General features: G+C 34.0%; 4 protein-coding genes across 4 annotated transcripts in view; 2 read left to right on the forward strand and 2 right to left on the reverse strand.

Annotated features, from left to right (window-relative positions):
- HELRODRAFT_191977 (hypothetical protein) overlaps window positions 1–12,472 on the forward strand; it is a gene marked incomplete at its 5' end in the record, with an annotated part of 18,635 nt that extends 6,163 nt beyond the window's left edge. Inside the window, 20 exons of the mRNA XM_009020162.1 lie at window positions 3,810–3,881; window positions 4,451–4,562; window positions 4,921–5,053; window positions 5,464–5,607; window positions 5,828–5,861; window positions 6,331–6,422; window positions 6,518–6,571; window positions 6,665–6,756; window positions 6,933–7,077; window positions 7,311–7,576; window positions 7,714–7,801; window positions 7,875–8,000; window positions 8,249–8,299; window positions 8,485–8,607; window positions 8,702–8,832; window positions 9,004–9,178; window positions 10,839–10,874; window positions 11,082–11,268; window positions 11,570–11,600; window positions 11,739–12,472. Coding sequence (XP_009018410.1) covers window positions 3,810–3,881; window positions 4,451–4,562; window positions 4,921–5,053; window positions 5,464–5,607; window positions 5,828–5,861; window positions 6,331–6,422; window positions 6,518–6,571; window positions 6,665–6,756; window positions 6,933–7,077; window positions 7,311–7,576; window positions 7,714–7,801; window positions 7,875–8,000; window positions 8,249–8,299; window positions 8,485–8,607; window positions 8,702–8,832; window positions 9,004–9,178; window positions 10,839–10,874; window positions 11,082–11,268; window positions 11,570–11,600; window positions 11,739–11,744 — 2,098 coding nt within the window. The 3' untranslated portion in view covers window positions 11,745–12,472. The remainder of the gene's footprint in view (window positions 1–3,809; window positions 3,882–4,450; window positions 4,563–4,920; window positions 5,054–5,463; window positions 5,608–5,827; window positions 5,862–6,330; window positions 6,423–6,517; window positions 6,572–6,664; window positions 6,757–6,932; window positions 7,078–7,310; window positions 7,577–7,713; window positions 7,802–7,874; window positions 8,001–8,248; window positions 8,300–8,484; window positions 8,608–8,701; window positions 8,833–9,003; window positions 9,179–10,838; window positions 10,875–11,081; window positions 11,269–11,569; window positions 11,601–11,738) is intronic.
- Window positions 12,473–17,733: 5,261 nt separating this feature from the next.
- HELRODRAFT_80468 (hypothetical protein) lies at window positions 17,734–20,566 on the reverse strand (the record flags this gene model as incomplete). Its single annotated transcript, XM_009020163.1, has 7 exons — window positions 17,734–17,862; window positions 18,456–18,533; window positions 18,835–18,892; window positions 19,218–19,313; window positions 19,426–19,545; window positions 19,715–19,978; window positions 20,397–20,566. Coding segments are annotated over 7 exons (915 nt in total), but the record flags the coding sequence as incomplete, so codon positions are not given.
- A 1,863-nt stretch (window positions 20,567–22,429) lies between these two features.
- HELRODRAFT_112195 (hypothetical protein) lies at window positions 22,430–25,339 on the forward strand. Its single transcript, XM_009020164.1, has 2 exons — window positions 22,430–22,451; window positions 23,226–25,339. Exon 2 carries the CDS (start codon window positions 23,287–23,289, stop codon window positions 25,186–25,188), a length of 1,902 nt encoding a protein of 633 aa, XP_009018412.1. The 5' UTR covers window positions 22,430–22,451; window positions 23,226–23,286; the 3' UTR covers window positions 25,189–25,339.
- A 1,329-nt stretch (window positions 25,340–26,668) lies between these two features.
- Window positions 26,669–27,500, reverse strand: part of HELRODRAFT_173544 (hypothetical protein) — a gene marked incomplete at both ends in the record, with an annotated part of 2,072 nt that continues 1,240 nt past the window's right edge. The window contains 4 exons of the mRNA XM_009020165.1: window positions 26,669–26,741; window positions 26,875–26,928; window positions 27,094–27,314; window positions 27,477–27,500. The exon at window positions 27,477–27,500 is cut by the window's right edge and continues 54 nt beyond it. Coding sequence (XP_009018413.1) covers window positions 26,669–26,741; window positions 26,875–26,928; window positions 27,094–27,314; window positions 27,477–27,500 — 372 coding nt within the window. The remainder of the gene's footprint in view (window positions 26,742–26,874; window positions 26,929–27,093; window positions 27,315–27,476) is intronic.

Below are 27,500 nucleotides of genomic sequence, written 5' to 3' on the forward strand. Positions count from 1 at the left end.
TACATACATACATACATACATACATACATACATACATACATACATACATACATACATACATACATACATACATACATACATACATACATACATACATACATACATACATACATACATACATACATACATACATACATACATACATACATACATACATACATACATACATACATACATACATACATACATACATACATACATACATACATACATACATACATACATACATACATACATACATACATACATACATACATACATACATACATACAAATATACAAACATTGGTACATCAAATCGTTTGAAAAATATGATAAATAGTAATAATATCAATAATAATAATAATAATACAAAAAATTATAATAATATCATAATATTAATGATAATATTGATGTTTAACAAATAAGAAAAAGGAATGAAGAGATGAACAAAACACTGTTTCTGAGTCAATTGCGTTGGATAACAAAGTGTACATATACGTATGTATTTATTGGTGGTCTGTATATGTATATATATGTATGTGTGTATATGTGTACGTATGTGTGTATATGTGTACGGATACGTATGTGTGTATATGTGTACGGATACGTATGTGTGTACACGTGTACGTGTTTGGCCATCAAAAAATAAAAAGAAACAGCAAAAACATGAAATGAAATTAAATAAAATCTGTGCCAAACTTCTGAAATTTTAAAGTTCATTAAGAGCGAAAGTTTAACCGTTCTGAAAGCCACAAGGAACGAAACTGAAACAGAACAACAATTAAACAAAAACAGAAGTAAGATGAGCTGATTCCAATCTATGTTAAAAAACTTATTTAGAATAATGGGAAATAATAATGATGATAATAATCTGTATAAAAATTATCACATAGAATTGATTACAAAAATGAAATGTATACATACATACATATAAACATACATGTGTTTGTGTGTGTTTATTTTTGTGTGTTTGTGTGTGTGTGTGTGTGTACCCGGCAAGTTATTCAGATGACTTTAGGAGTTATTCAGTATTTTCAGGTCAGATGCTCGTATTGTCTTCTCGGCATTCATCGTATCAACTATTATTTATTTATTTACTTATTTGAAACTTCAAAAATATACTGTGGTTATGTGCGCATGTGCGTGCACACTCCAGTTCATATTATTGTGCAAATAATAATTGTAGCTACGTATATATTCTGATGGATGATTTAACAGATGGATGGCTGGATGAAGGAATGAATTGACAGATAGATTGATGGATGGATTGCTTGATGAATGAATGAACTGATGAATGGATGGATGGGTGGATGGATGAGTAGATGAGTGGGCGGATGAGCGATTGAGTGGCATATTTGAGAGAACGTCTAAGTGGATCTGTTGGATGAATATGCAACTATGCAAGTAGTTAACTCGTGGAGGAATGATGAAAAAATAAAAGAATGAATGAATTGATGAAAGAAAAAAGAGAAAACATTAGAAGAAAAGGCAAAAAAAGAGGAAGAAATAGAGAGAGAAAGAGAGAGAGAGGGAGAAAGAGAGAAAGTGAGAACTACTTGTGAAGAGAAGCAAAAAATTATTTAACTAAATATTTACTGCTGTCTACAGAAGAGCTTATATTGGGTTGTTCGTTCTTCATTTATTCATAATAATAATAATAATAATAATAATAATAATAATAATAATATAATTTGAAACAGCGAACATCAGAATCTCTAACCAGCCACACATTCATAGCTCTTTTTATTTTTTTTAATGTTACTAGATGTACAATACCATCACCGAACAACGTTATTATTGTTATTATTACTATTATTATTATTTTTGTTGTTTAAACTTACATGTAATTTTTAAAACAGAAAAATAAAATTGCTGAACTGCATTCTGAACATTCGATCCATCGAATCCGTCGGTATTTCGGTATTTTCACGTTCGGTATTCGGTATTTTTGTGTATCGTTCAACACGCACACACACACACATACACGCATACACACACACATTCATACTTGCTTGTTTTAGATATTTAGTTTGGGCTGTCATTATTATTTCGCCAGGCTAGAAAATTAATAATTCTCTCCATCTCTTTTTCCATCATTCTCATATTATTTTAATTATTTTTCTCTTTCTCTCTCTCTCTCTCTTTCTTTCTTTCTCTCCCTCTCTTTCTCTCCGTGTATATCACTATCCATGTTTTTTGTCTCTTATTTTAATTCATTATCTCAACAATTTACGCGGTGGTTCCAGCCATTATCAAGCGCCGAATTCTTTCTGCGTTACTACAGACGTACGAACATCATGCATGTGCGTGTGTGCGTGTGTGCATGTGTATGTGTGTGCGTGTGTGCGTGTGCATGTGTGTGCGTGTGTGTGTGTGCATGTGTATGTGTGTGCGTGTGTGTCTGTATGTGTCGGTTCTTGTTTGTTTGCAGTTCTAGCTGAGCAGAGATTAGCGTTGAAATTTGTCTGTAGTGAAAATATTTATGTGGGAAACGAAAGGAGGAAAAAGTAAGATTGATCTTTTGTTCATTCATTTATTCATTCATTCGTTCGTTCGTTCGCTCGCTTTCTCACTCACTCACTCACTCACTCACTCACTCACTCACTCGCTCACTCACTCGCTCACTCACTCACTCACTCACTCACTCACTCACTCACTCACTCATTCATTCATTCATTCATTATTTTTATTCTTTCTTTTTTTAATCTATCTTTATTCTTTTCGTTTGTTCTTTCCAGTTATAGAAATAACTGAGTGACTGAAACTTGAAAGGGATGAATGAATTCATTGAAAACGTCTGATGAATGAATGAGAAATGAACGAACGAACGAATGAACGGATGAACGGATGAAACCGGAGATACACCACATACCTACCCATGTAAATGAATCACTGAATAGAAATAAGTTAACAGAAAATGAGTTGAAAAAGTGAACGCATGACTGTAAGAACAAGAGGATTAAGTAAACGTTTTGCCAGCCAGACAAAAAAGTATGCACGAAAGTGTGTGTGTGTGTGTAAGTGTGTGTTTGTATGTGCGTGTATATACGTGTGTATGTGTGCTTACAAAAAATCTTTTTCAGGCACGAAACTTCAAAACAGTGGATTAGTGAATCAATCCTCTCAATTAATATTTAATTCTGTGTCATCATTTCAAACTATCATTCATTAATTCATCCATTCGTTTAACGATTTAACTATTCGTTCGTTCGTTCGTTCGTTCTTTCGTTCGTTCATTCATTGCTAATTTTTTTACTCTTTGCCAATTATAAATTAACATTCATGGAATGTATTGGCATTTGATGTTAGACGTATGCTAGAAACTGATAAGATAACATTAAGACAAAGGTTCGTTAAGAAACCCGTTTTTGTTGTTGTTAATGTTGTTGCTGTTGTCGTTGTTGTTGTTAATGTTGTTGTTGTTGATAATGTTGTTGTTGATGTGTATGTCGCTATTAAACCAAAATATACTTGTGAACAAATATTTCTACCAAAACATATACACAGGAAATGAACATGAACACTTCAGACATGTACAAACAAACATACACACACGTATGCGAACAAACACATAAACACACACACGCAGACACTTACAAACATGCACACGCGCACACACAAAAACAAGTGCATTTATATTGTCTGGGAGGTTTCCTTCTCTCTTTACTACTGTTGAATACAAATCATTCCAAAAACAATTCATCAACATGTACCCTCCATACTTACACATACATACGCATACACACACACACACACACGCAGGCACACACACACACACACACACACGCAGGCACACACGCACACACACACATATTTAAATATACACAGACATGTATTTTGTACTTCAGATTTTTTGTTTGATGTGTTCATCATATATGTCTCCGAATACGATCATGGATTGTTTGTGGTTCATACTGTATCATGTTCTTAATAATAAGGATGATGTTGTTGTTGCTGTTGATTGTGATGATGGTGATGATGTTGTTGCTGTTGATTGTGATGATGGTGATGATGTTGTTGTTGTAGTTGTAGTAGTTGTTGTTGCTGATTGTGATGATGGTGATGATGTTGTTGTTGTTTCTGCTGTTGATTGTGATGATGGTGATGTTGTTGTTGTTGTTGATTGTGATGATGGTGATGATGTTGTTGTTGTTGTTGGAATGATGGTGATGATGTTGCTGTTGTTGTTGGGATGATGATGATGTTGTTGTTGATGTTGTTGTTGTTGATGATGGTGATTGTCAGTGCATGCAAACACTGACTCATTAACAATATTGCCAGCCTAGTGACTGATTTTAATTAATATTTTTTACAACACGGCAACCACTACCACAACCACCACCTACCTCAACACTCTAGTAAGAGTTTTGCTGGCATTATAACAGCACAAACAACAACTAAAACATTAATAATAGTTGCAATAATAATAATAATATAATAATTGTTATAATAATTGTTATTATTTCCAGGATCCATGTTGAAATATATTCGAGCAGAGAAGTCTTGTTGACTCTGAGTGGAGTCGAGAGGAAGGATGCTGGCGTGTATTCGTGCGTGTATAATGGTGATTCTGCTAAAAAGGTCTTTGGTAGTGCTACTGTTACTGTTAATGGTTGGTTGATTGGTTGGTTGGCTGTTTAGTTGGTTGGATGATTGGTTGGTTGGCTGTTTAGTTGGTTGGTTGATTGGTTGGTTGGCTGGCTGATCGGTTGGCTAGTTGGATGATTGGTTGGCTGTTTAGTTGGTTGGTTGGATGATTGGTTGGTTGGTTGATTGGTTTCATACATCATTAAATTTTGAGCAAATTGCAAATTTTTAGCAGTTTTTTCATAATCATCGTAATAATTTTTAAAGATTTTAAATAATTAAAAATGTAATCGTTATATTAATATATATTCAACCAATCAAAGTAAATCTAAGCCATTTTAAATTGCAAGAGCCAATCAGATTCGAGAACGTGGTTGAGGAGCATCACCCATTGGATGGCCTGCCCTACGTCATCGGCTGCACTGTTGTCGCTACACCAAAAGCTCTTGTGTCCTGGAGATTTAAATCTCTTTTTATTAAGAAAAGTTGGAATGAGTGAATGAATGCATGAATGAATGAATAGATGGATGGTGAACAAATGGGTAAATGAATAAATGAATGATTGAAAGAATGTAAAACAAATTAATAAACGAATGAACAAAATCGCTAATAAAAAACCCATTAAATTCTAGCGATAAGATTGTGTTTCAAATTGTAAATAATTATTATTGTATTGCACTTTGGAGTTTGTGCTTCTTTGAATATATGTATGTATGTGTGTGTATGTATGTGTGTATGTATGTATGTATGTATATATGCATGAATGTTTGTACGCGAGTTCGTTTGTATATATGTATGTCTGTGTGTGGTTAAGCCATTAAGCAGGTTTTTTGAAAATCAGCATCATCATCTTCAACACCACCACCACCATCATCATCATCACCACCAACATCAGAGTCGGACTTGGGGTTCAAAAAGTTGTCGTCAGGTTTGGAGATTGCGAACGTGAGCGCGGTTCACAACGGCCTGTACGAATGCGTGGGTCACGTGCGCAAGACTGGGGAGATACGATCGAGGGCCATCCTGCTCGATGTTGATTGTTGGTGGTGGTGGTTGTGGTGGCGATGTTGTGGTAGCTGTAGTGGCGATGATGATGATTTTGTGGCTGGGGTAAAAACTGACAAAAACTGAAATCGCTGAGAATTGTGATGCCAATAAAGCGAAAGCTTTTTAATGTTTTTATAATTTTTTCCATCATTTCTTACATCATCATCGTCACCATCATCATCATCATCGTCATCATCATCATAATTAGACAGGCCAAAGATCACAAGTCAAACGAGCGATCGTGAGGTCAACTTCAACGATAACGTCACTTTTAATTGTGATGCGTCCGCCAAGCCCATGCCTACGTATCAGTTCTATAAGGTCGGCTGGTCGGTTGGCTGGTTGGTCGGTCGGTTGGCTGGTTGGTCGGTCGGTTGGCTGGTTGGTCGGTCGGTTGGCTGGTTGGTCGGTCGGTTGGCTGGTTGGTCGGTCGGTTGGCTGGTTGGTCGGTCGGTTGGCTGGTTGGTCGGTCGGTTGGCTGGTTGGGCGGTCGGTTGGCTGGTTGGTCGGTCGGTTGGCTGGTTGGTCGGTCGGTTGGCTGGTTGGTCGGTCGGTTGGCTGGTTGGGCGGTCGGTTGGCTGGTTGGTCGGTCGGTTGGCTGATTGATTGTTTGGTTGATCGGTTGGTTGACCTGTGCATGTTGACAGGAAGGCAGTGCAGACGAACTGACCAACAGCGTGCGAGTGACCATCAGCGAGAACTCCATAACCATCAGAAATATTTCAGTGGCAGATGTCGGCAGGTACTTCTGCGTGGCCAGCAACAAACATGGGTCTGCTAGGGCGGTCATCTCCGTCAAGATCAGAGGTCAGGTTATAATTTGTAATTGTTGTTGTAATTATTAATTGCTTTTGTTATTATTATTGATGGTATAATATTATCATTGTTGACCTGGCAAACAGTGGACGCAGCGATTAGAGAAATAAGAGCTGAAGGATTCATCATCGGACACGATGGTACGTAGTTGCTATTATTTCTCATCAACATCTTCGTTGTCGTCATCATCGCCGTCGTCAACATCATCATCATCATCATCATCATAACTCCAGGTGTCATCACGTGCGAGTCAGTCGGATTTGACCTTCCGGAGATGACCTTGTATAAAGTTGAAGAGTCAAATGAACTTAGCAGGATTCCGGCTGTGAGTTTTGATGATAGTAACGATGAAATTACTACGGTTGATTAAAAAAAGTGATTGCGATGAATAACGATCATCATAACCCACTCATTATCATCCTCTAACTTGCTACCACCTATTTTCGTCACCATCGTCATCATCACCATCGTCATCATTGCTATCATCATCATCGTCATCAGGAGGTTACTGACCTTTCATTGACGGAGCGCCAACTTGTATCCAGGTTTAAGAGTGTGAACATGGATAAGGACAACGGTACATACGTCTGCAAGGCTGGCAACAACTGGAATGAAGTTAACAGGACGGTCGAGTCTGATGTTGGAAGTAGGGTGATGATGATGATGGTTGTGATGATGATGATGATGGTTGTGATGATGATGATGATAAAAGCAATGATGAGAACGATGATTGTGAAGATGATGCCACTGCTGATATGAATATAATGATCCAAATTATCACAATAAAAATTATCACCACCACCACTGTCATCATCATCATCATCATCATCATCATCATCATCATCATCATCATCATCATCATCGCCATCAACTCCCCAGTGACTCCAGTCATTCTGACCCTTAAAACGGAGAAGGTCTATAAGCACCCTGGCCAGCCTCTGCTGCTCAACTGTACGGCCATCTCCAGAAAACTTTGCGTCATATCATGGACTAGAAAACTACATAGAGAAGATGATGATGACGTCATTAAGGAAGATGGTGACAGCGATAATGATGTCGAAAAAGTTGGCGATAGTGGTGATGATGATAAATTCTACAGGAAGCCAATTGTAGGCAACTATGGAGTCTGCAGCCGGCTGCTAGTGGTTAGTGGTGATGATGATGATGGTGGTGGTGGTGATGATGATGATGATGATGAGGAAGAAGTTTATTGCTAAAAATAGCTTTTCTAAAAGTAAATCTTACCATAAATAGATTTTCTAAAATTAGCACATTACGCCAGGTTGATGAGGACAGAATTGGAAACTACACGTGCCACGTCAGCAACAATAAAGGATACGAGAATGTTACTTTTGTCCTTTACATCGCAAGTAAGTTCTCGGGATGGCCGTGCTGTTTGTTGATGATGATGTTGTACAAACACACACACGCGCGCACACGCAGAAAAACCATACGACTTGAAAAGCATGGCGATAGCGAACGTCACCGCGACATCAGTGACGTTGGAGTTGGAAGAATCGTATCAAAGAGGTCTGCCCGTTGAAGTCATCATGGTCACTTTGCAGCCGTGTAAGTAGAGAAATATTTACAATCGTGTAACAACAACTGTTGTAACAACTGTACAAGTCATTTTGATTGAGTTTATCTACCTTTGAATTTATATTTTTACGATCGTTTGCGACTGACACTGGAGTTACAAATATATTTTTAAAATAGTTTACCCCATCAGTCTCCTCTCTTTGGATTTTAATAAAATCATTTCATTTTAAAGAAAGTAAAATTTGAATAAAATAAATTTGGGATATGATTTTCATCAGCTGGAGGCGAGCGAGAGGTGCTAAACTACACGAAACTTCCACATGACAATTGTATGTTTCTTTCAATTTAATGTCTTTCTCAACATCATGTTCATAATGTAACGTTTTAATGTAATGGAACAAGCTTGAACACGTACATACATGAAAACATACATGCACGCACACCCATGCAACACACAACACGTACATTCCACACACACACACACACACACAAACACACACACACACACAAACAGTGAAGTACAAGATTACATTGACGAATCTGAGCGACTCGACACCCTACCAAGTGTCAGCACAGCCAGTCAACGCCTTCCATGTTGGACCAATGAAGTTTGTTGAATTCAAAACCAAAGAACTCTGTTAGTAGTAGCTCCGTATTTTCAATTCGCAACGTTAAATTTGACTTTTGAACTCTGAACGACGTCATCTATTTTGTATTGTTTCTAAAAATAGCCCGCCCTGACCCAGTTACGATCCAGCAAATCAAGGCAGCCTGCTTGCCACCAAATGAGGTCACCATCAACTGGCTCGCTCCCTATTCAAGCAATCTGCCAATTATTAAATACACACTCAAATATAGAAAGGTTGTGATGGTGTCGGTGATGATTGTGATGATGGTGTGGAAAATATTTATTTAATGATGGTGATAATGGTTTTTACAGTTTATTTTGATAAGGATGAAGTTCATCGCATTATATCGTTCTAACTTGACGAGACTGACGAGTGAACGAATGCGCTGACGCACACGTGCACAGGTTCTACCAGCAAATTCTACAGCGCCAAATAAATGGATCGAAAAAGAAACCAAAGATACCAAATACCTTCTTTCCGGTTTGGAGGAATCGTACAAGTACGAACTGTTGGTGCATGCAGTCAATAAGATGGGGCGCTCCAATGATAATCCCGCATACTACTTCCACACTTGCAGAGGTTGTCCATGATGATGATGATGATGATGATGTTGTTGTTGATGATGATGTTGTTGATGATGTTGTTGTTGTTGAAACAAACGAAATGCAATTGCCTTGACTCAAATTCAAGTTATGGTGCACGATGATGCCTAGCAGGCTCACACGCTCCTTCGAGATTGTGTGATTCGAAAGTTATAAATTGAAATGATGAAATCACCAAATGTTAATTTTAATGCCATGAAAACGAACATGTGAACAGCAAGTACACATATGAACACAGAGACACACGCACATTTATACACACACACACATACACACGCACAAAAACTTGTGTGTATAATGTTGTTTTGTTGTTGCTTACGACAGTTCCTTACGCTGCGTCGACATCAAAAGCAAGCCGCATCAACAACAACATCAACATCCTCATCAACAACATCATCAACAACTTCAACAACAACTTCAACATCATCAGCTTGTTGTTCATGATGTTGCAACCGATTTTTGTTCTTGCTTTTGCTATGTTTGGCATTCTAGTTTGATGATGATGATGATGATAATGATGATGGTAGGATGATGATGATGGTATGGTGATGATGATAGTATGGTGATGATGATGAAGTTCTTGCGGTTATAATAATATTGGTGCTGTGTCCATAGTAGAGTTGCTAGTTTATTAACAATATTCTTTTCTGGTTGATATTATTATTATTATTAATTATAGTGCAAACAAATTAATAATAATAATAATTATTATTTTATTATCAATTTTGGCTGATAGTATTAAAAATAACTATTTTTATGTTATAGTATGGTCTTACCGTTAAACTCGATCGATGCTAAAGCGTTCTGCTTTTTATACATAATTTGTTTGTTTGAGTTTGTGTGTGTGTGTATGTACGTGTGTGTTTGTGTGTGTGTTTGTGTGTGTTTGTGTGTGTATTATATTGATATATTGATGACAATGCTTGCGAGATAATTATTATTGTTATAAAGAGAAAGATGATGATGGTGTATAATGATGAGGTGACGATGATGATTGTAAGTGCGGTGGGGAAGGCGACGATGAGGATGATGAAAGGTCACTCAAACAACTTACGTCACATCACAATGACTCAACAACAACATCACTAACAACAACAACAACAACAACAACATCAACAAAATCAACAACAACATCAACAACAACATCAACGACATCAACATCACTAACATCAACAACAACATCAACAACAACATCAACAACAACAACATCAACAACAACAACATCAACAACAACAACAACAACATTAACAACAACATCAACAACAACAACAACAACAACAACATCAACAACAACATCAACATCAACAACAACAACATCAACATCAACAACAACAGCAACTACATCGCATGCTTTGTGGCTTATTAATAGGCATAATAACGAACATAAGTATAATAAATAATAATAATAATAATGGAAATATTATTATTATTGTTATTACTGTTATTATTATTCTTGTTATTTTATTCTTTGTTGAAGTTTCGACTAATGACATTAGTTTAGGGGTAGTGTGCCTGAGTGTGATGTTATCCACATCTTACTGCTATTATTATTATTACTATTAATATAATCATTAATATTATTATTATTGTTATTGTTGTTGTTTTTGTTATTTTTGCTTGTTCAATTACTAATGCAGATGATGATGTTGTTGCATATGGAAGACCTTTGCATGGTTAGTACTGGAGATGATGATGGTGATGGTGAATGGATGATGGTGAATGGATGGTGGTAAAGTATTAGCAATCAGAACGATGGACGGGTTTTAGGGGTATTTTATGTCAGCCAATAAATATAACTATCCCTTCACCGTCATCATCATCATTATCACAAAACAACTAAATTTTTATCGCAACAACAGCAACCACAACAACCACAACAGAATCTTCAAACTCCAAAACGAACTACGGGATACTGCTGGGTATTATAATTGGTGTCGTCCTGTTGGTCTGCCTTGTGGTCGACGTCGTCTGCTGCATCTTCGATCGCTGTGGCCTCACGAAAGCCATCTACGAAGCTACCTGCAAGAAAAATAGCAAGCGAACCAAAACTTACAACGTTAACGAAAGGTTTGCGTTATTGTTATTAGCATCATCGTGAAGCTTTCAGTTCAGTAAATAAGCGTGAATTCACGCATCGCACACGTACACACATAGAGACACACACACACACACACGAACACACACGCACACGCACAAGAATGACCTTGCACCTTAAATGTTACCCCATCTGGTCGCACCGTATGAATGTATAAATGGATAAAATGGGTGGGATGGTATATTGATAGTTGTTATAACTCTGAAGTGCCAACTTACTTGATGAGTTTACAATTTTAAATGGTTGTTTTTTTGATTTCGTAACAACAAATAGGCAACGATTGAATGAAGAAAAAGCAACAACTGTGAGTTATTTAACTATTTATTCGGTTACTTTCTTAATTAATTAACTAATTAGCTAATAAATAAATTAATTAATACATATCTATCTAATTATTTATTGAATTTGTTTTTAATTATAGAACATATTATTTACATTCTAGGCGTGAGCTGAATAGGTGAAGAAGATGAAATGAAATAATAACGATGCTCCTTAATAAACCACTAATTTTGTTTTTATTATTTTTTATTTATCATTTTTCTTTGTCTTATTTTTTCTTATTTAAGTCGGTAAATTTATGTATCTGCATGTATGTTTGTGCTTTTAGGTGTGTGTCTGTGCTTCTAGGTGTGTCTGTGTGTGTGTGTGTGTGGTGTGTGTGTGTGGTGTGTGTGTGTGTGTGAGTTTAAAGGAGATAGTGCACAGTGCAAATGTTCTCTTAACTATTGCATTGCACAGCTTCTTCTTCTTTTAATATAAAAATGAACAAATGATGATTAAAATGGAAAAAATTATACGAAGTAAAAATAATAATGAGAAATTTTGAGAAAAAACTTATAAAGGAAAGAAGGAAGGAATGAAAGAAGGAAGGAAGGAATGGAGGGGAAGATGTGAACGCATGGAGTTAATCCGTCATTCAATGTAATTATTTTTTTTATTTGTCTTTCTTCTGCTACTTGGTTTGAGGTATTTTGCTTATTAATGATGTAATATAACACGTACGTACACACACACACACACACACACACGCACACACACACACCAACAAAAAGTTGTACATGTACGTGGGGTTCCACGCAAACAGACACACAAACATATCATGCAATGATCTTTTTTTATTTTTCAAATTTCCTTTTAAAAGCAATAAAACTTAAGAATATTCCAGCATAACTTAGAATTAGTAACACACACACGAACACATACACAACTACATCTGCATAGATACAAGTGTGTATATATATATATACATATTTACAACAAACGTACAAGCAATTAGCACAAAGCAAAAGAATATGACCGAGAATTTTTTGTCTGTAGAAAATTTTTTTATACTAAAAACTACCCACGCTTACTTATTTTTTTATGTACAGTATATATATATATATATATATATATATATATATATATATATATCTATATATATATAACAAATATAGAGAGTAGAGATAGAAGGAAGAGAGAGAGAGAGAGGGACATAAACTACTTTTGAGCAGTTCTAAACGCCGATGTGTTTGAGATTTTTATTTTGCAATCATCATTTTTTTGGTTTATTTTTAATTCTCGCTAAATAAATTACTTGTTTGTTAATATTTATTATTCGATTGTTCCGCGAGTTAAATACTAGTTGATTGTTTTCTAGTTGATTCTGACGTTTAGATGCCTTTTAAATCGACTTTGTGATGTTCTACACATATATATGCATATGTAAGCACATACATACATACAAACATACATACAGACAGACAGACATTCATGCTGACACATGCTTGTTGTTTTCTATAATTGAGTGGTAACATAAAGAACATTCAGCTTGTGAAAAGTTAAATCAAGAAATTTGAATAGATTTCAAAATTATACTAAATAATACTAACAATAATATAATGATAGTATTGGCTTTTCTCCTTTGGTTAAACAGTATTATCAACATCAATCAATAAACAAATTATGCGAGAGCTGATCCTAACAATTAAGATAACAATACTGACGATCATTCTTATTCAATTATACTAATATTATAATTAATAATTACTACCGATTACATTCGAATTAATTTATTGTGGTCATAATTTTTTCAGAAAATCACATTTCGCTGACTCATTAGCAACTGTTTGTTTGGTCATATCTTTGCAATGAAAAATGTAATAATTTTGTCAATTTTTGTTACCGCTGTTTTGGAGTTTAATAATTTTTAATGTATGCATGTGTGTGTGTGTGTGTGTGTCTGTGTATATAATGATTAAAACAAATTTTTCAGGAAAAAATTTATTGATTTAAAATAAACTAAGGTTAACGAATAAACAATGAATTACTGAACAACTGCATGTATGTTGTGTGTGTATGTGTTTGTATGACAGTATGTGTGTGTGTTTTTGTGTGTGCGCGTGTGTGTGTAAATTAAAAAAATCTCCAGTCTCTCCGCACATATGCGCACGCAAATGATGTTAGTATCAAACAGTGATGACGTAAGTACTCAAAAAATGTACTTAAGTATAAGTACTAAGTAATAAAAGTACTTAAGTATAAGCACTAAGTACCAAAAACAAATTGCATACTTGGTACTTATAAGTGCTAAGTACAAGTATTAAGTACCTAAGTACATACCATGGTTAATTTGAAATATTTATAAATTTATTAAACTCAGAAATCAACTCATTATTTACAGTAATTTATTTACATCAATAAAAGAGTTTGTTCTTTTTGAGTAAAAGTAAAGTTTCAAATGATTCATCACTTAAACGATTTCTTTTAGGAGTGAAAATCATTCCAGCCTGGCTAAATATACGTTCCACAGGTGCTGATGATGGCACAGTGGTATTGTACTTCAAAAACACTTGTGCGACAGCAGGATACCTAAGGAACAATAATACAGTTGTTAACCGAAATAGCAAATTATTAATTTGTTATTAATACTTGAGAATAAAAATGTATTAGAAAATCAAGCATATACATATTATACATATATAATATATTACTGAAAAATATTGATTACCTTTTGAGTTGTTCCATATCATATGAAGGATCACTAAGATATTGCAGTCCTTCAACTTTTTCATTCGATCGTGATTCGGAACTTGGTTCGTGGAATCCATAAAAATCTGCACTAGTACAACCTCTAGTATTTCTGTCTTCATAAACTGTTGAAGAATTGCTCATTCTGACCACTTCTGCTAGAAACAAGTCTTCAACTTGCTCACGAACTGATGATTCTATCCACCTGATTTTAAAAAACGGATGGCTGATCGAAGCCACAACAAATGCTCTCATCTTGCTGTTGCTTGAAATATCTTTGAAGTCAATTATATCGCCAAAGCGTTTATCCATGCCACATTGAAGAGCAGAAACAAGAGCTGAAGTGTACGATGGAGTAAAAGATTGCAGTTTTCGCAGTATAACAAATATAGTTGGTAAGACAGCACCAAAATAAGACTCCATTGAAACCTCACCTTGGAGCTTGTCCAATGCTAGTGAAATTGGTCTCATCAGTTCCAACCACTCATTAAGAAAACTCAAATCTATATTGCTGAACTTCGGCAGCTGCAAACGTTCCATCACAACATTTACTTTATCGCGAAGACTACTATATATAGCGTGCATGTGTATATAGATCATGTAGAGTCTATGATATAGATATATAGATGTCAGAGTGATGTGAGTTAACCACCTTTTAATGACTCAATTAGCCAATGGTTATCTTAACATCCCGCTATCCATGACTAAACAAGAACAAATGTTGATAAGAGAGATAAACAAGAATGTCAATGTGAAAACGTGTGTGTGTGTTTTCATCACAGTTTTCAATTTTTAAATGTTGACATTATCTTATTTTTGCTTAAAATTTTTCTGGTACTTACAGGAAAAATTTATTACTTATAAGTACAAGTACTGAAAAATGTACTTAAGTATAAGCATTTAAGTACAGGTTTCCATATCCGCTTAAGTATAAGTATCTAAGTACTACATTTGTACTTAAGTACGTACTTAAGTACAAATGTACTTAAGTACAAATGTACTTAAGTACTCGTCATCACTGGTATCAAACCTATTTGTCATTCTGGTACCTAACTAGTGATGATTAAAACTGCCATGCGGCGATGACTATGATAATAACAATGATGTAAATAAATAATAAAAATAAATAATCATAATAATAATATAAGATTCGTAATTTAAATAATACAAAGCAGAAGAATTGTCTAAAATTTAAAATGATGAAGAAAGAGCAGAGGATTTCATGTGCGTACACACCACGTAGGTCGTCCGTCAGATATTTCCATATAATAACCATTGTACGTGTGTATATATGTATGTGTGTGTGTGTGTGTGTGTGTGTGTGTGTGTGTATACGTACATATATACATAAATATCACAAACAATACTGCATGAAGTAATACATGAATGAATTAAAGGATGAATGAATGAATGAATGAATGAATGAATTGGTAACTGAATAAAGACAGTGAATGAATTGATGAATGACTGACTGAATGAACAAATGAAAACGGTAAAAGAAAAAAAAATATTGTAATAAATTATTCTAGAAAATTAATTCAATATTAAACTTACAAATCGTTAAAATATTATTTTCGTCTGTCCGCTCTTAATATGAATTCAATTTTAAAGTGAATCAAGCAGAAAGTTATACGAAGAAAATAAACCAACCAACCAATTGATTAACTAATTAATTAATAATACTAATTAAACAAATGAATAAAATTTGAAATATTAAAATAAACTCTACTAATCAGCCAGCCAACCAACCAATCAGCAGCAAGACAAGCCTGCTTGCCCAAAATTCATAAAGAACTTGATATATTAAAATAGAGTATTTATGTATAATAAAAAAATGTAAGCATAAATATTTGTTGGTATAATATTATTTCTTCGTATAATAACCATTATAAATAAATAAAATTAAGAGTGTAAATAGTTTTACATAAAAAAATACTCTTGAACAGTAATTCTGAAGTTCAAAGATGGGCTTTTTAAATCGAATCATTTGTGTTAAGTAGAAAAAAGAGCAAATAAATTAAATAAAATTGCGCTAAATAAATTGATTAAAAATGCGCCATAAATGTCAAGCAATTTAAATTATTCCACAAAAATGAATTCGAAGAATTTACAACATCAAAAAATCGAAGGATAACAAAGCATAAAAATAACAAAGAATATAAACAAATATAATGAAATATAACAAAGAAAAAAACAAAAAGGAACAAAAGATTAATTTCTCCATCAGTGGGAAACAAAAAATTTCGTCATGCTGTTGTAAATCAAAGGAAGAAGAATCAAGTTTCTCTGTAAAAAACTTCCCTCATTATTATATATATTTCTCTCTCCCTCTCTCTCCCAAACAACGCCACAAGAAATCATGATAAGAAAAAAACTGAAGAAACCATCAAAAAATAGCATGACGTGCAAGCTGCAATACAAACCAACTCACGCATACTTAATAAATAAGGTACCACACTTAATGAATACCAGGTACCACCTAACATGCATGGTTATACGCACACACAATATATACACATGTAATTATATATACGTAAAACAAATAAATGTATACAATACCGTACACTATACAGTATTGTATTGTCTCCTTCCAGCAATACATACATTAAACATATGTGCATATAATGTACATATATAATACCATTATAATATTGTATCTATATATTTATATGTATATATATATTTATATATATGTATGACAGCACAGTATAAATTAATTACAACAGTTAACTGTAACAGTGAAAGGACGAACAGACTGTATAAAAGTATGCGTACAACAATTTTCGCCATTTAAAAGATTTATTCACGATAAAAATAAATAACACGCTCACAAGCACACACACAAACACTCACAAGCACACACATATACACACGCACGTACACACACATATACACACGCACGTACACACACACAAACAATTGTAAAACTCCGACTTCAAAGTTGCATTGTTGACTTAACATAAAGTGCCGAAAGCAAAAAGTTGAATATAAAACTAAAAGACAAAAATTGAAAACAACATAAAAAAGAATAACAAAAAATATTTTACTAAATTAAAACAAAGAACTAAAATAAACACATAATAAATGTCAGGTAAACAATAAATGCTTAAACAAAACAAAACAAAGATTTTATAAAATAAACAACAGCATGAAAACAGAGAAAAAAGCAAGAGTGCAAACAAACGAACGAACAAACAAACGAACGAACGTATAAACAATACTGTATAAAAATATACAAACACACACATAAAAGTATCCAAAAACATACGTACAAGCTGACACGAACACAAGATAAATTTTTCTAAACAAACGAACGAATCAACATTACTGTATAAAAACAAACAAACAAACAAGAATATAAAAACATACAATAAAACATACAAACAGCTACACTCATACAGAAGACAAATTCTGCAAAAATGATCAATTCAGAAGTGGCAGAAGAGAGCTTGTTCGTCGAGTTGGACGGGATGGAACATGGCGTCCATGTCGATCTCTGTGTACGAGTCAAAGTTGCCAACATCACCTTCGTACCGAATTTTCGGTAGAATTGGGGCCTGGTATGTAATATTATCCAATTATACCATCTCATTTTTATTGTAAGCAGCATAAAAGAGTTATTGTAATTCTGAATATTGTTATATTCATTACTAGGATAAAAGTTACTATTGGAATCGTCCTCATCAGAGTGCTGGAGAGAGTCAGTTAGAGATTTTTAGCTGGGTCAGAGATTTTTTAACCGACACACAATCATTTTTAATACTGAAAATAAATGCTTTTGAAGCGAATGAATACAATCAGATAATTTTCTATCAGTATGTTTTAAAACAGAAATAAAACAAAAATTAAAAAATTAAATTTTTTTTTCATTGAGAGAATTTCAAGTGTTTTTAAAGTGTCTATCATTTAGTAGCGACATTTTAGCAAAATTGTAAGGCAAAAGTTGAAAATGTAATCTGGGAGTCGAAACTCAGAGTAGGAGTCAAAGTCCAGTCGCAAACTACTACAGAGAGTAATTTTTTCAATCAAGGAGCTGGAAACTTTTTTATCCAACTATGAGAATCTGACGCTCATGGCATTACCACCACCATCGTCGTCGTCATCATCACACAGCCACCATCCTCACAATCATCAACCCCAGCAAACTAACAATGAACTTTTTATCGTACACATCCAGCCAGTTGATGCCACGGAACCAGCGATGGCACTTCACATCGTCTGCTCCATTCTGTTTGTAAAAAAATTATCAATAACTATATTCGATTGCACTTCCACTCACTCCCTTCAAACTCTGCCGCCACATGTTTATTTTTATGTAAATTTTTAGCCCTATGCGACTTTTTCAAATTTGTTTGCGTGTATCAAATTGGATTGAATGGCGTGATATCTTTTAAGTAGTTCCTTCATTTTTTGTGCGATTGTGTGGTGTGGAGCGCACCTTATAATAACATATTATTACAACTTTAAAATAATTAATAATAACAACAATCATAATAAATAATAATAAATAATTAAAATAATTAATATACCTTCATACTGCCAAATCTTTTGGACCTATCAGGAACAAGCAGCTTTCTTATCAGATCTCTGATTGGTTGTTATAAATGGAAAAAAAATCGTTGTTTATAATTGTGAGTTATAAATAAAAAACAATTCATATTATTATTTAGAGTTAAAAATAGAAATATAACACTACCAATCACAACAAACCAAACAACCAATCACAACACCCCATCCATCATGGTTAACCCTAATCAATCTAACCAATCAGAACCAACCAACCAATCAGAACCAACCAACCAATCAGAACCAACCAACCAATCAGAACCATCCAACCAATCAGAACCAACCAACCAATCAGAACCATCCAACCAATCAGAACTACCCATCCAGTAAATGACAATAAACTAACTTAACAACAGGATTAAACATCTTTGGCCACTCAACTTTTCCATCTAAAATCTTCTCGTAAATTCCAAATGGTGTCTCATCATAGAACGGTGGATAACTTAATCAACAAGCAATTATAATGACATTTAATTAGAATATTTAAGAGTAAAATATAATAATTATCATTTCCCATGCACGTATATAAATAAATAGTTTCCAACTTAACTTACCCAACCAGCATTTCAAAGAGGATGATTCCAAAGGCCCACCAATCGACTGCCTTGTTGTGCCCCTTGTTCAAAATTATTTCCGGAGCCAAATACTCGGGAGTGCCACATAAGGTCCATGTCCTGAAATTAGCAACAAGCAACAAGCAGCAGATTAGCAATTATGTATAGCCAAATATATACACGCATACAACATACATGCACACAAACAGCATACATACACACAAATTTATACACACATACAACATACGTACAAAGAAGTACATATACACTCAAACACACACAGTCAAACCTATCAATAAGTTTCTTTGCAAATCCAAAATCAGTGACTTTAAGATGGCCTTGTGAGTCGAGTAACAAATTTTCAGGCTTCAGATCTCTGTAAACGACATTTTGTAAGTGAAGGTACTCGAGGACGAGGACCAATTGCGATGCATAAAACTGGGTCGTTGAGTTACTAAAGTGACCCGCATTTCTCAGGTAGGAGAACAACTCACCGCCGGGGACGTACTCGAATAGGAGGTACAAGAAGGTCGGATCGTGGTTGGTCAGTAGGCTGAGTTGGTAGGTTAGGGAAAATGATGTGACGACTACGTTAAATATGACTATAAAAATTTTACTATAAATATGACTTATGATTAAAATTTGATGTCCTTGAAAAATTGCTTCAACAAATTAGAAAACTAAAATGTGATTCATAAGTTTGTCATCACCAACAACAATGAATGAGTCACTCACACATACACATTCCCACAATTCAAATACATGAAGTAGTGTAAAAATTATTCCAACTAATTAAAGGATGACTAATGTGATTAACTCTTTCAGCAGTTGTTACAATATCAACACTTAATCAAAACTGTATTCTATTGAACTAAATAACATTTGGTTAATAAAACCCCACCAACAAAGGAATAGAGTGACTAGAGAAAGAGAAATGACATGAAACAAAATAGAAACAGCAAAGAACTAACAGTTTGATAATAAAAGGATGTTCAACACTGAATAAAATTTCTTTTTCATTTTGCACATGATCAACTTGTTTCAGTCGAATTATTTCACTAATCGGCAGCACTTTCAGAGCTCGAAAACTTCGGGTCTGCATGTGCTGCACTAAATACACTCTGCCAAATGTCCCTGTGCCTTTTTGAAAAAATTTATATAATAAAAAAAAATAAATAATATTGAAAAAAATTAATTTGATCAAATTTATCTATTTATAAAATGCCATATGCATATAATATAATAGTGGGATAGTAACACAGGATTTTATGGGGCCTGATAAAAAATATTATGAATGAAACTTCACAATACAATACTGTCTCTTGATTGAAGTGAGACAAATTTTAGTAACAATTTGGATTGATAAGTAAATGAACATATGAGCTATTTTTGTAAATATGACTAACAAAATTCATCACAATAAAAAATTTACCACCCAACCAACCAATTAGCCAAATAACAAACCAACCAATTAACTAACTAACCAATTGTGTTGCGAAATTCATAATCTTCCAGATTTAAAGGCTGTCGATAAACATCAGCTATATGATGATGATGTTGCTCCTTTAATTGCAAAGAAGTATGATTTGAAATGTGACCATCTTCCTCTTCGTCGTCCCTCCCTAAATTCAAAGTCTGCAACTTCTCCCAAACAGGTTGGAACTCGTCAATGTAGTTGTTGTCATCTTCATCATCGTTCTCGCCATCATTTCCTATCATCCCGTTTATTTTTATGTGCTCTAACAACTCACAGGATGCCATAGCATTGAGATTAGATTAGTTAGATTTTGTTTGATGAAATCAACTCGATGGATGTCAGCAGATGAATAATTTAATGATTTAATGTTAATATAACTTAGAAAACCCTATAATAAAATCAGTACCCAATCCGACTTAACTGAACTCAACTGAAGATTGAACTTTTAACTCCCATCCGCAACGACCGACCTATATATTATGCGCACGGAGAGATCGTGAGGAAAGAGAGATGGATTGTTGTTGGTGTTGTGTTGAAAAAAAAGACAAAACTACACAATACAAATAAACTAGAACGTAAGAATGGAAGAATAGAGACCCTAACTTATCTATGTTCACTAAATTAAATCACATAGCTCAGCTTACGAATTAATATTAAGCTTACCTATTTGTACGATTACGAAGAAAAAATTAAGGAAAGAGGATAAAACATCAAGCAAACAATATACGAATGTATGTATGTATGTATGTATGTATGTATGTATGTATGTATGTATATCTATATATGTATGTATGTATGTATTTGCAAACTCATATATAACAGCGCAATAATAATATCGGTAAAATAAACGAATACGACTAAAAAAAATAACATGACTAAAATAAGATACAACTATCGCAAAATTGTACTTATTTTTAAATTACAGAATAAATTTTTATATTTTTATATTTTTTATAAGTTACAACCAGTACACAATGTGATTAAAAGTGTTTTCTAACAGATGATTAAAAAAATTTCAGGTCGTCATCATTTCACGTATTTTATTGTAAATTTAAAATTGCTAGGTCAATCAAATGAGTTATATTGTTAGTTATTTTTGTGTTTATATATCAGTACAACAATCATTTAACATGTGTATTTTTGAGTGTGTGCGTCAGTGTGGAATGTGTGGTTATGTGTGTGTGTGTGTGTGTGCATGATATGTTTATTTTTATGAACTTTTAATGCAGTCAAAAATATTATATAATGATGGATGTAATCTTTACTATTATTATGTCCCCAAATGTTTTTATGAAAGTGTCTAAGCAAAGCAATGGTCTCAATATTCAAATTGTTTTATTTTATCTAGTTTTAATGTTAATTATATCTTGATTAATTTGTTATAAAGCTATAATTGTAAAATCTTCATATCAAATGGTGAGTTTTTTATGTTTGTGAAATATTCGCAGTCATGCTGTTCTCATCATTCTCATGACCATAATATTTAAGCAAAATTCTTCCCTTCATAGCTTAACTGACGTTTAAATATTTGGTCGTCGATGTCTATATGGTTAGATACACCATTTTTATTTTTATTTTGTAGTCGTTTTGTCGCCGCAAAATGTGAAATTTTTTAATTTGAAAAAAATGAGATTTTAATTTGATTCTACGAATTTTATTGCGAAATTCGTTCTTCATAACCTTACGATGTTTCTCGCTGAAAATCACTTGACATCTTGGCTTGCTCTATCCAGCATTTTTTTTATTTATGGTCCCAACTAGCAATTGTGGGTATTATAGTATTGTATGTTTGTATCTTTATTTTATGGGTATGATGTTTTGTTTGAAATTTAAATTAATAATGTAGGTAGACTTTTTAAATTATCATGTTATTATGGCACCGTTTAATTTTTAATAAGAATAAATAAGGCGCCAAGGCAATTAATTAATAAGCTAACTAACTGCTAAAGAAAACTAAAAGACATTTTCTTTTTTATTTTTAGATTTAGTTCTCTAGCTTAACGAAACTTCTAGAGTTTTTTTTACAAATTATTCTTTAATTTTAAATTTTAAAGAATATGATTTTAAAGGTTAACCGTAAAAGCCAGGAATATAAATCAATCAAATTTTCATCAAACCAATAAATATTTAAAGCAAACATCTACAATTAATAATTTAATTATCAATGTGTTTGTTAACAACAGTACAGTTGATTCACTCATCATACATAATAATAAATAGAAGTTCATTTTAAGATTGTTTAGTTAGTTGAAATTCGAAATTGTCTGTAATAGTTATAATAAATTTTAAACTGTTTTTTTTACATGATCAAAACATTTTTCAGGTTAGAAACAATTATATTATGTTATGAAAGGAAAAAACTCATGTGATAGAAGTCAGGAAGTATGTCACAATGCAACAACAGTAATAATGAGACATCTGAGAGTGAATTCTATTGTGAAATTTGCTTCAATAGGTTTTGTTTAAGTAAATGGACAAGCCATTTAGAGACCCACAAGTCTCTACCAGTTGCTGTCTGTGATAGATGTCACTCCATATTCATAAACCCCGACACGTTGGAGCAACACGAGTGCATAGATAAGGAACAACAACTTACAGCTGACATGAGTCAGCTGAGATACGGTTGCTCCTATTGCGAGTTAGCATTCCCAGATGAAAGTTTGATAGCTCAGCACGAGAAATATCATCAGTACGAGTTGTTTTGCAAGTGTTTGATATGTGATGATATGTTTGACACTGATGAGTTGTTGACCAACCACTTGCTCGAGTGTCACAACAAGTTTCCATATGTTTGTTCCATCTGTATGAGCTCGTTTTCATCACCGGAGTGTTTGAATGTTCACATCAAAGATGTTCATCTGGATAATTATGAAGCCAACAACAACATCACTTCAAATGATTATGAAAACATTTTAAACAAGTCAATGAAGACTTTAGACAATGGAACGAACCAGGCAGCAGTTGATCGACCTTATAGATGCAACATTTGCGATCATTCATTCAGGAGGAAGGACACCTTGTTCAGCCACATGACGAAACTCCACTCAATCAATGACCACCTCGCCTGCAAGACGTGCAACCTTATCTTTCAGACGTCTGAAAGTTTGCAACATCATCTCATCACAAACAAGTGCATGGATGTTGATATCAAGTTGGATTCAGAGCAAGAAAATGAAGAGTATCCCATTGTTTTGGAGTGCCAACCATGTGATAAAATATTTCACAGCATTGAAGAGTGGAACCAGCATAAAATTATTCACAAGACGGTTGAATGTTTCAGTTGTCATGTATGCTGCAACAAGTTCAGGTCAGCAGCCGGCCTTCAACTGCACATCAGGATGGCCCACGAACTCACACCTCTGTCGGATGGTGGTGCTCCCAGTGCTGATTCTTCATTCACATGTTCCATGTGTGGGAAGGTCTTCTCAAAAAAGTCCAAACTGACGGCTCACGAGAAGACTCACACAAATGAGAAGCAGTTCAAATGTGAGTTGTGCAACAATGTATACAGCAGCAAGACGAACATGATGCAACATTACAAAGTGAGGCACTCGGGTGTCCGACCGTACGTGTGCTCGGTCTGTGGCAAATCATTCGCACTGAGTGTCTACTTCAGAGATCACATGCAGGGTCACTTGGGAGCGAAAACTCATGAATGCGAGATCTGTCACAAGAGATTCAGAAAGAAATCTTACATGAAAGTTCACGAACGCACGCACACAGGAGCGCAACCTTACTTGTGCAACATCTGCAACAGACCTTTTGCTCAGAAGGCAAACTTGCTTAAGCATGCCCAGCTGCACACAGACAAACGCTCGCACAACTGCAGCATATGCAAGAAAGGATTTACAGACAGCCAGGCCCTGAAGAGGCACATGAACACACACACAGGCAATCGTCCTTATGTCTGTTCAACTTGTGGTCAGAGTTATGGCACGAAGGGCTCACTTAATGTGCACATGAAGTTCCATGAAGAGGTCAAACAACACACCTGTTCTGTCTGCTTGAAAGGTTTCTATTTAAAGTCGCACCTCAAACGACATCTCATGACTCACGTTAAAGATAAGAACAACTCAAGAGTTAATGCGAACAACAAGCTTTCATCTAAATTAAAATTTGTTCATAATGGTGTTGACGACGTCACAACTTCACCTGCCAAGATTAAGGTTGAAGAACTGGAAGAAGCCCTGGAATCAGTTTCGGATAGCAAGCTGATCATCGATGAAGAGAATGTGATGATTGATAACATTGAGCTTGTGTGCATGGAAGAAGTTGTGCTGGTTTGATTGATATGCCATCACATAAATAAAAATTATATATATACATTCGTATTTGACTTTATGTTCATATTTTGTTCAAGTTCAATTATTATTTGCAAATCAAGGTTTTAAAATGTAGTTATTCATTGAATTATTATTTTTTTATGAACTAAAATATTGAAAACAACTGCATTCAAATGCGTTTGTTGGGTCAAAAAATTTTATTCCTAAATTATTTTTAATACTTGCATGCAAGCAAGCAAACGAGGACACAAACGAAAGCGACATGGCTGAGTGTTAAACGTTCTAGCTAAGAAATTGTAGTACGTAATCATCCAATGTCAATATTTTATTACTTTAAAATGATGAGAAATAGCATTTTGAAGCAATGGAAATATCCAATAGAAGTCACTTAAAATATGTTCAGTCGCACAAATTTACATGGGAAACTTTAAATTTTAAGATGCTAACTAATGTTCACACAGTAATAAACAATATTAATGCAAGAATTTTGTTGAAGGTAGATAGATGATACACATAAAACGAGTGAATGAGGAAAATGACGCATTTAGACTCGTACTGAATGAACTTGCGACTTTAATGCCAATGACAACAACGATATGCACAATTCTGCGATATATAGGTCAGAAATATACATCAACATTTGATACACCAAGTTCGTCCTTACCTAATATGACAAACAACTAAACTGCTTGTTGTTTGATTATGATTTTGCAATTTCAATCCTTCATCGTTTACTACGGATTGCCAAAAGCTTGATACACGAATATGTATGAATACATATACATTGCACCACATGCAAGCGTTTGTCATTTACACACATACACACACACACACATATATATATATATATGTTGGTAATAGACCATAATTTTTACAATATTTATAGAGAGAGAGAGAGAGAGAATAACGTAATGCTATATAATGTTAATAGAATAATGTTATATTCTAGATATGTGTGCAAACAATATATGTATACACAGACACGCAGAGATACATAAAGCATCAGAATTGACACCACAGATAACAAACAGAAGTTTTATTCAGATTTTAAGTCATAGTATACTAAAGTTGCATAACCAACAATAACGACGTCACGCATACATTACTATACAATATTGATTATGAAATAATTGATAAATAATGAAACGATAACAAAGTATAATATTAATTAGACTGGACAAGAATGAAACGTTAAATAGCATTTGATGGCATCTGAATGAATGGGTTGTCTGGCTGGTCATCATACATTGCCCCCACACAACTTTGCACCAAGTTATACGACTCGAAAACTTAACTATCAATCGATCTTACTTTGAATGAAATTAATGTCTTATAATTATTAAAAATACTGATGCTATCATGTTATAAGCATCAGTGGTAATAGTACACTATCTTTATCATGAAATCATATTGTCCGTCATCATCATCATCAATGTCATCATTATCATCATCATCAATGTCATCATTATCATCATCATCATTGTTACAACATCTTGAAGAATGTGGACCTGTAAAATCTCAACTCTGCAATGCTTTCCAGAATGTCATCCATAGCTCTGTTCAAACAATTATGCTGATTATTAAGCGTGTTTGTTTGCTTGTTTGTTTGTATGTTTGTTTGTTTGCTTATTTGTATGCAAGCATGTATGTTTGTATTTTTGTTTGTATGCATTTATGTATAAAACTGACCTATGAACCATCTTTTTAACAGGGGCCAAATCACTGTGGTCTGGATACCAACGACTATAAAACGAAATAAATATAAAACCTATACAGACAAATAAATAATTACAAGCATAGAAACACAAAAACACACCCACATACAAATGTATATATATATATATATATAAATAATGGAAGTAAGCTAACAAGCTAACAATTTTTTTAAATTCATGCAACTAAACCAACCTGGCCAATTCTTTGATAGTGCTAACATCAACAATCCTATAATGAAAGTGTGATGAAAACTGTGGCATATACTTTTCTAGAAACTTCTTGTCGACGTGAATGCTGTTTCCTGCTAACGGGCACATCCCTGGTGGGGTATGCTGTCTAACAAATGACAGCAACTCCATCTCCGCCTGTTTCACGGATATTCTACTATTCCTTACCTGCTCCATTAGCCCAGACTTTTTTGGGTGTTTGGAAGTGATAATATTTTATATTTTTTTAATGTTATATATTTGAAGAAAATAAAATAGACATTGTAAGAATAAAAAACAATAGTCCCTAATTAGTGAAAAAGCTTCATCCCCTGATTTGTAACAATAAGGACAATAATTATTGATCACCTCGCTATGGTGTTTCAGACACCA

Source organism: Helobdella robusta (genome assembly GCF_000326865.2).
Source record: "Helobdella robusta unplaced genomic scaffold HELROscaffold_27, whole genome shotgun sequence".
Classification (NCBI taxonomy): Eukaryota; Metazoa; Annelida; class Clitellata; order Rhynchobdellida; family Glossiphoniidae; genus Helobdella; species Helobdella robusta.

Excerpts from the sequence above, each read along its gene's own strand:
- HELRODRAFT_112195 (XM_009020164.1), top strand. The coding sequence starts at position 23,287 with ATGTCACAATGCAACAACAGTAATAATGAGACATCTGAGAGTGAATTC.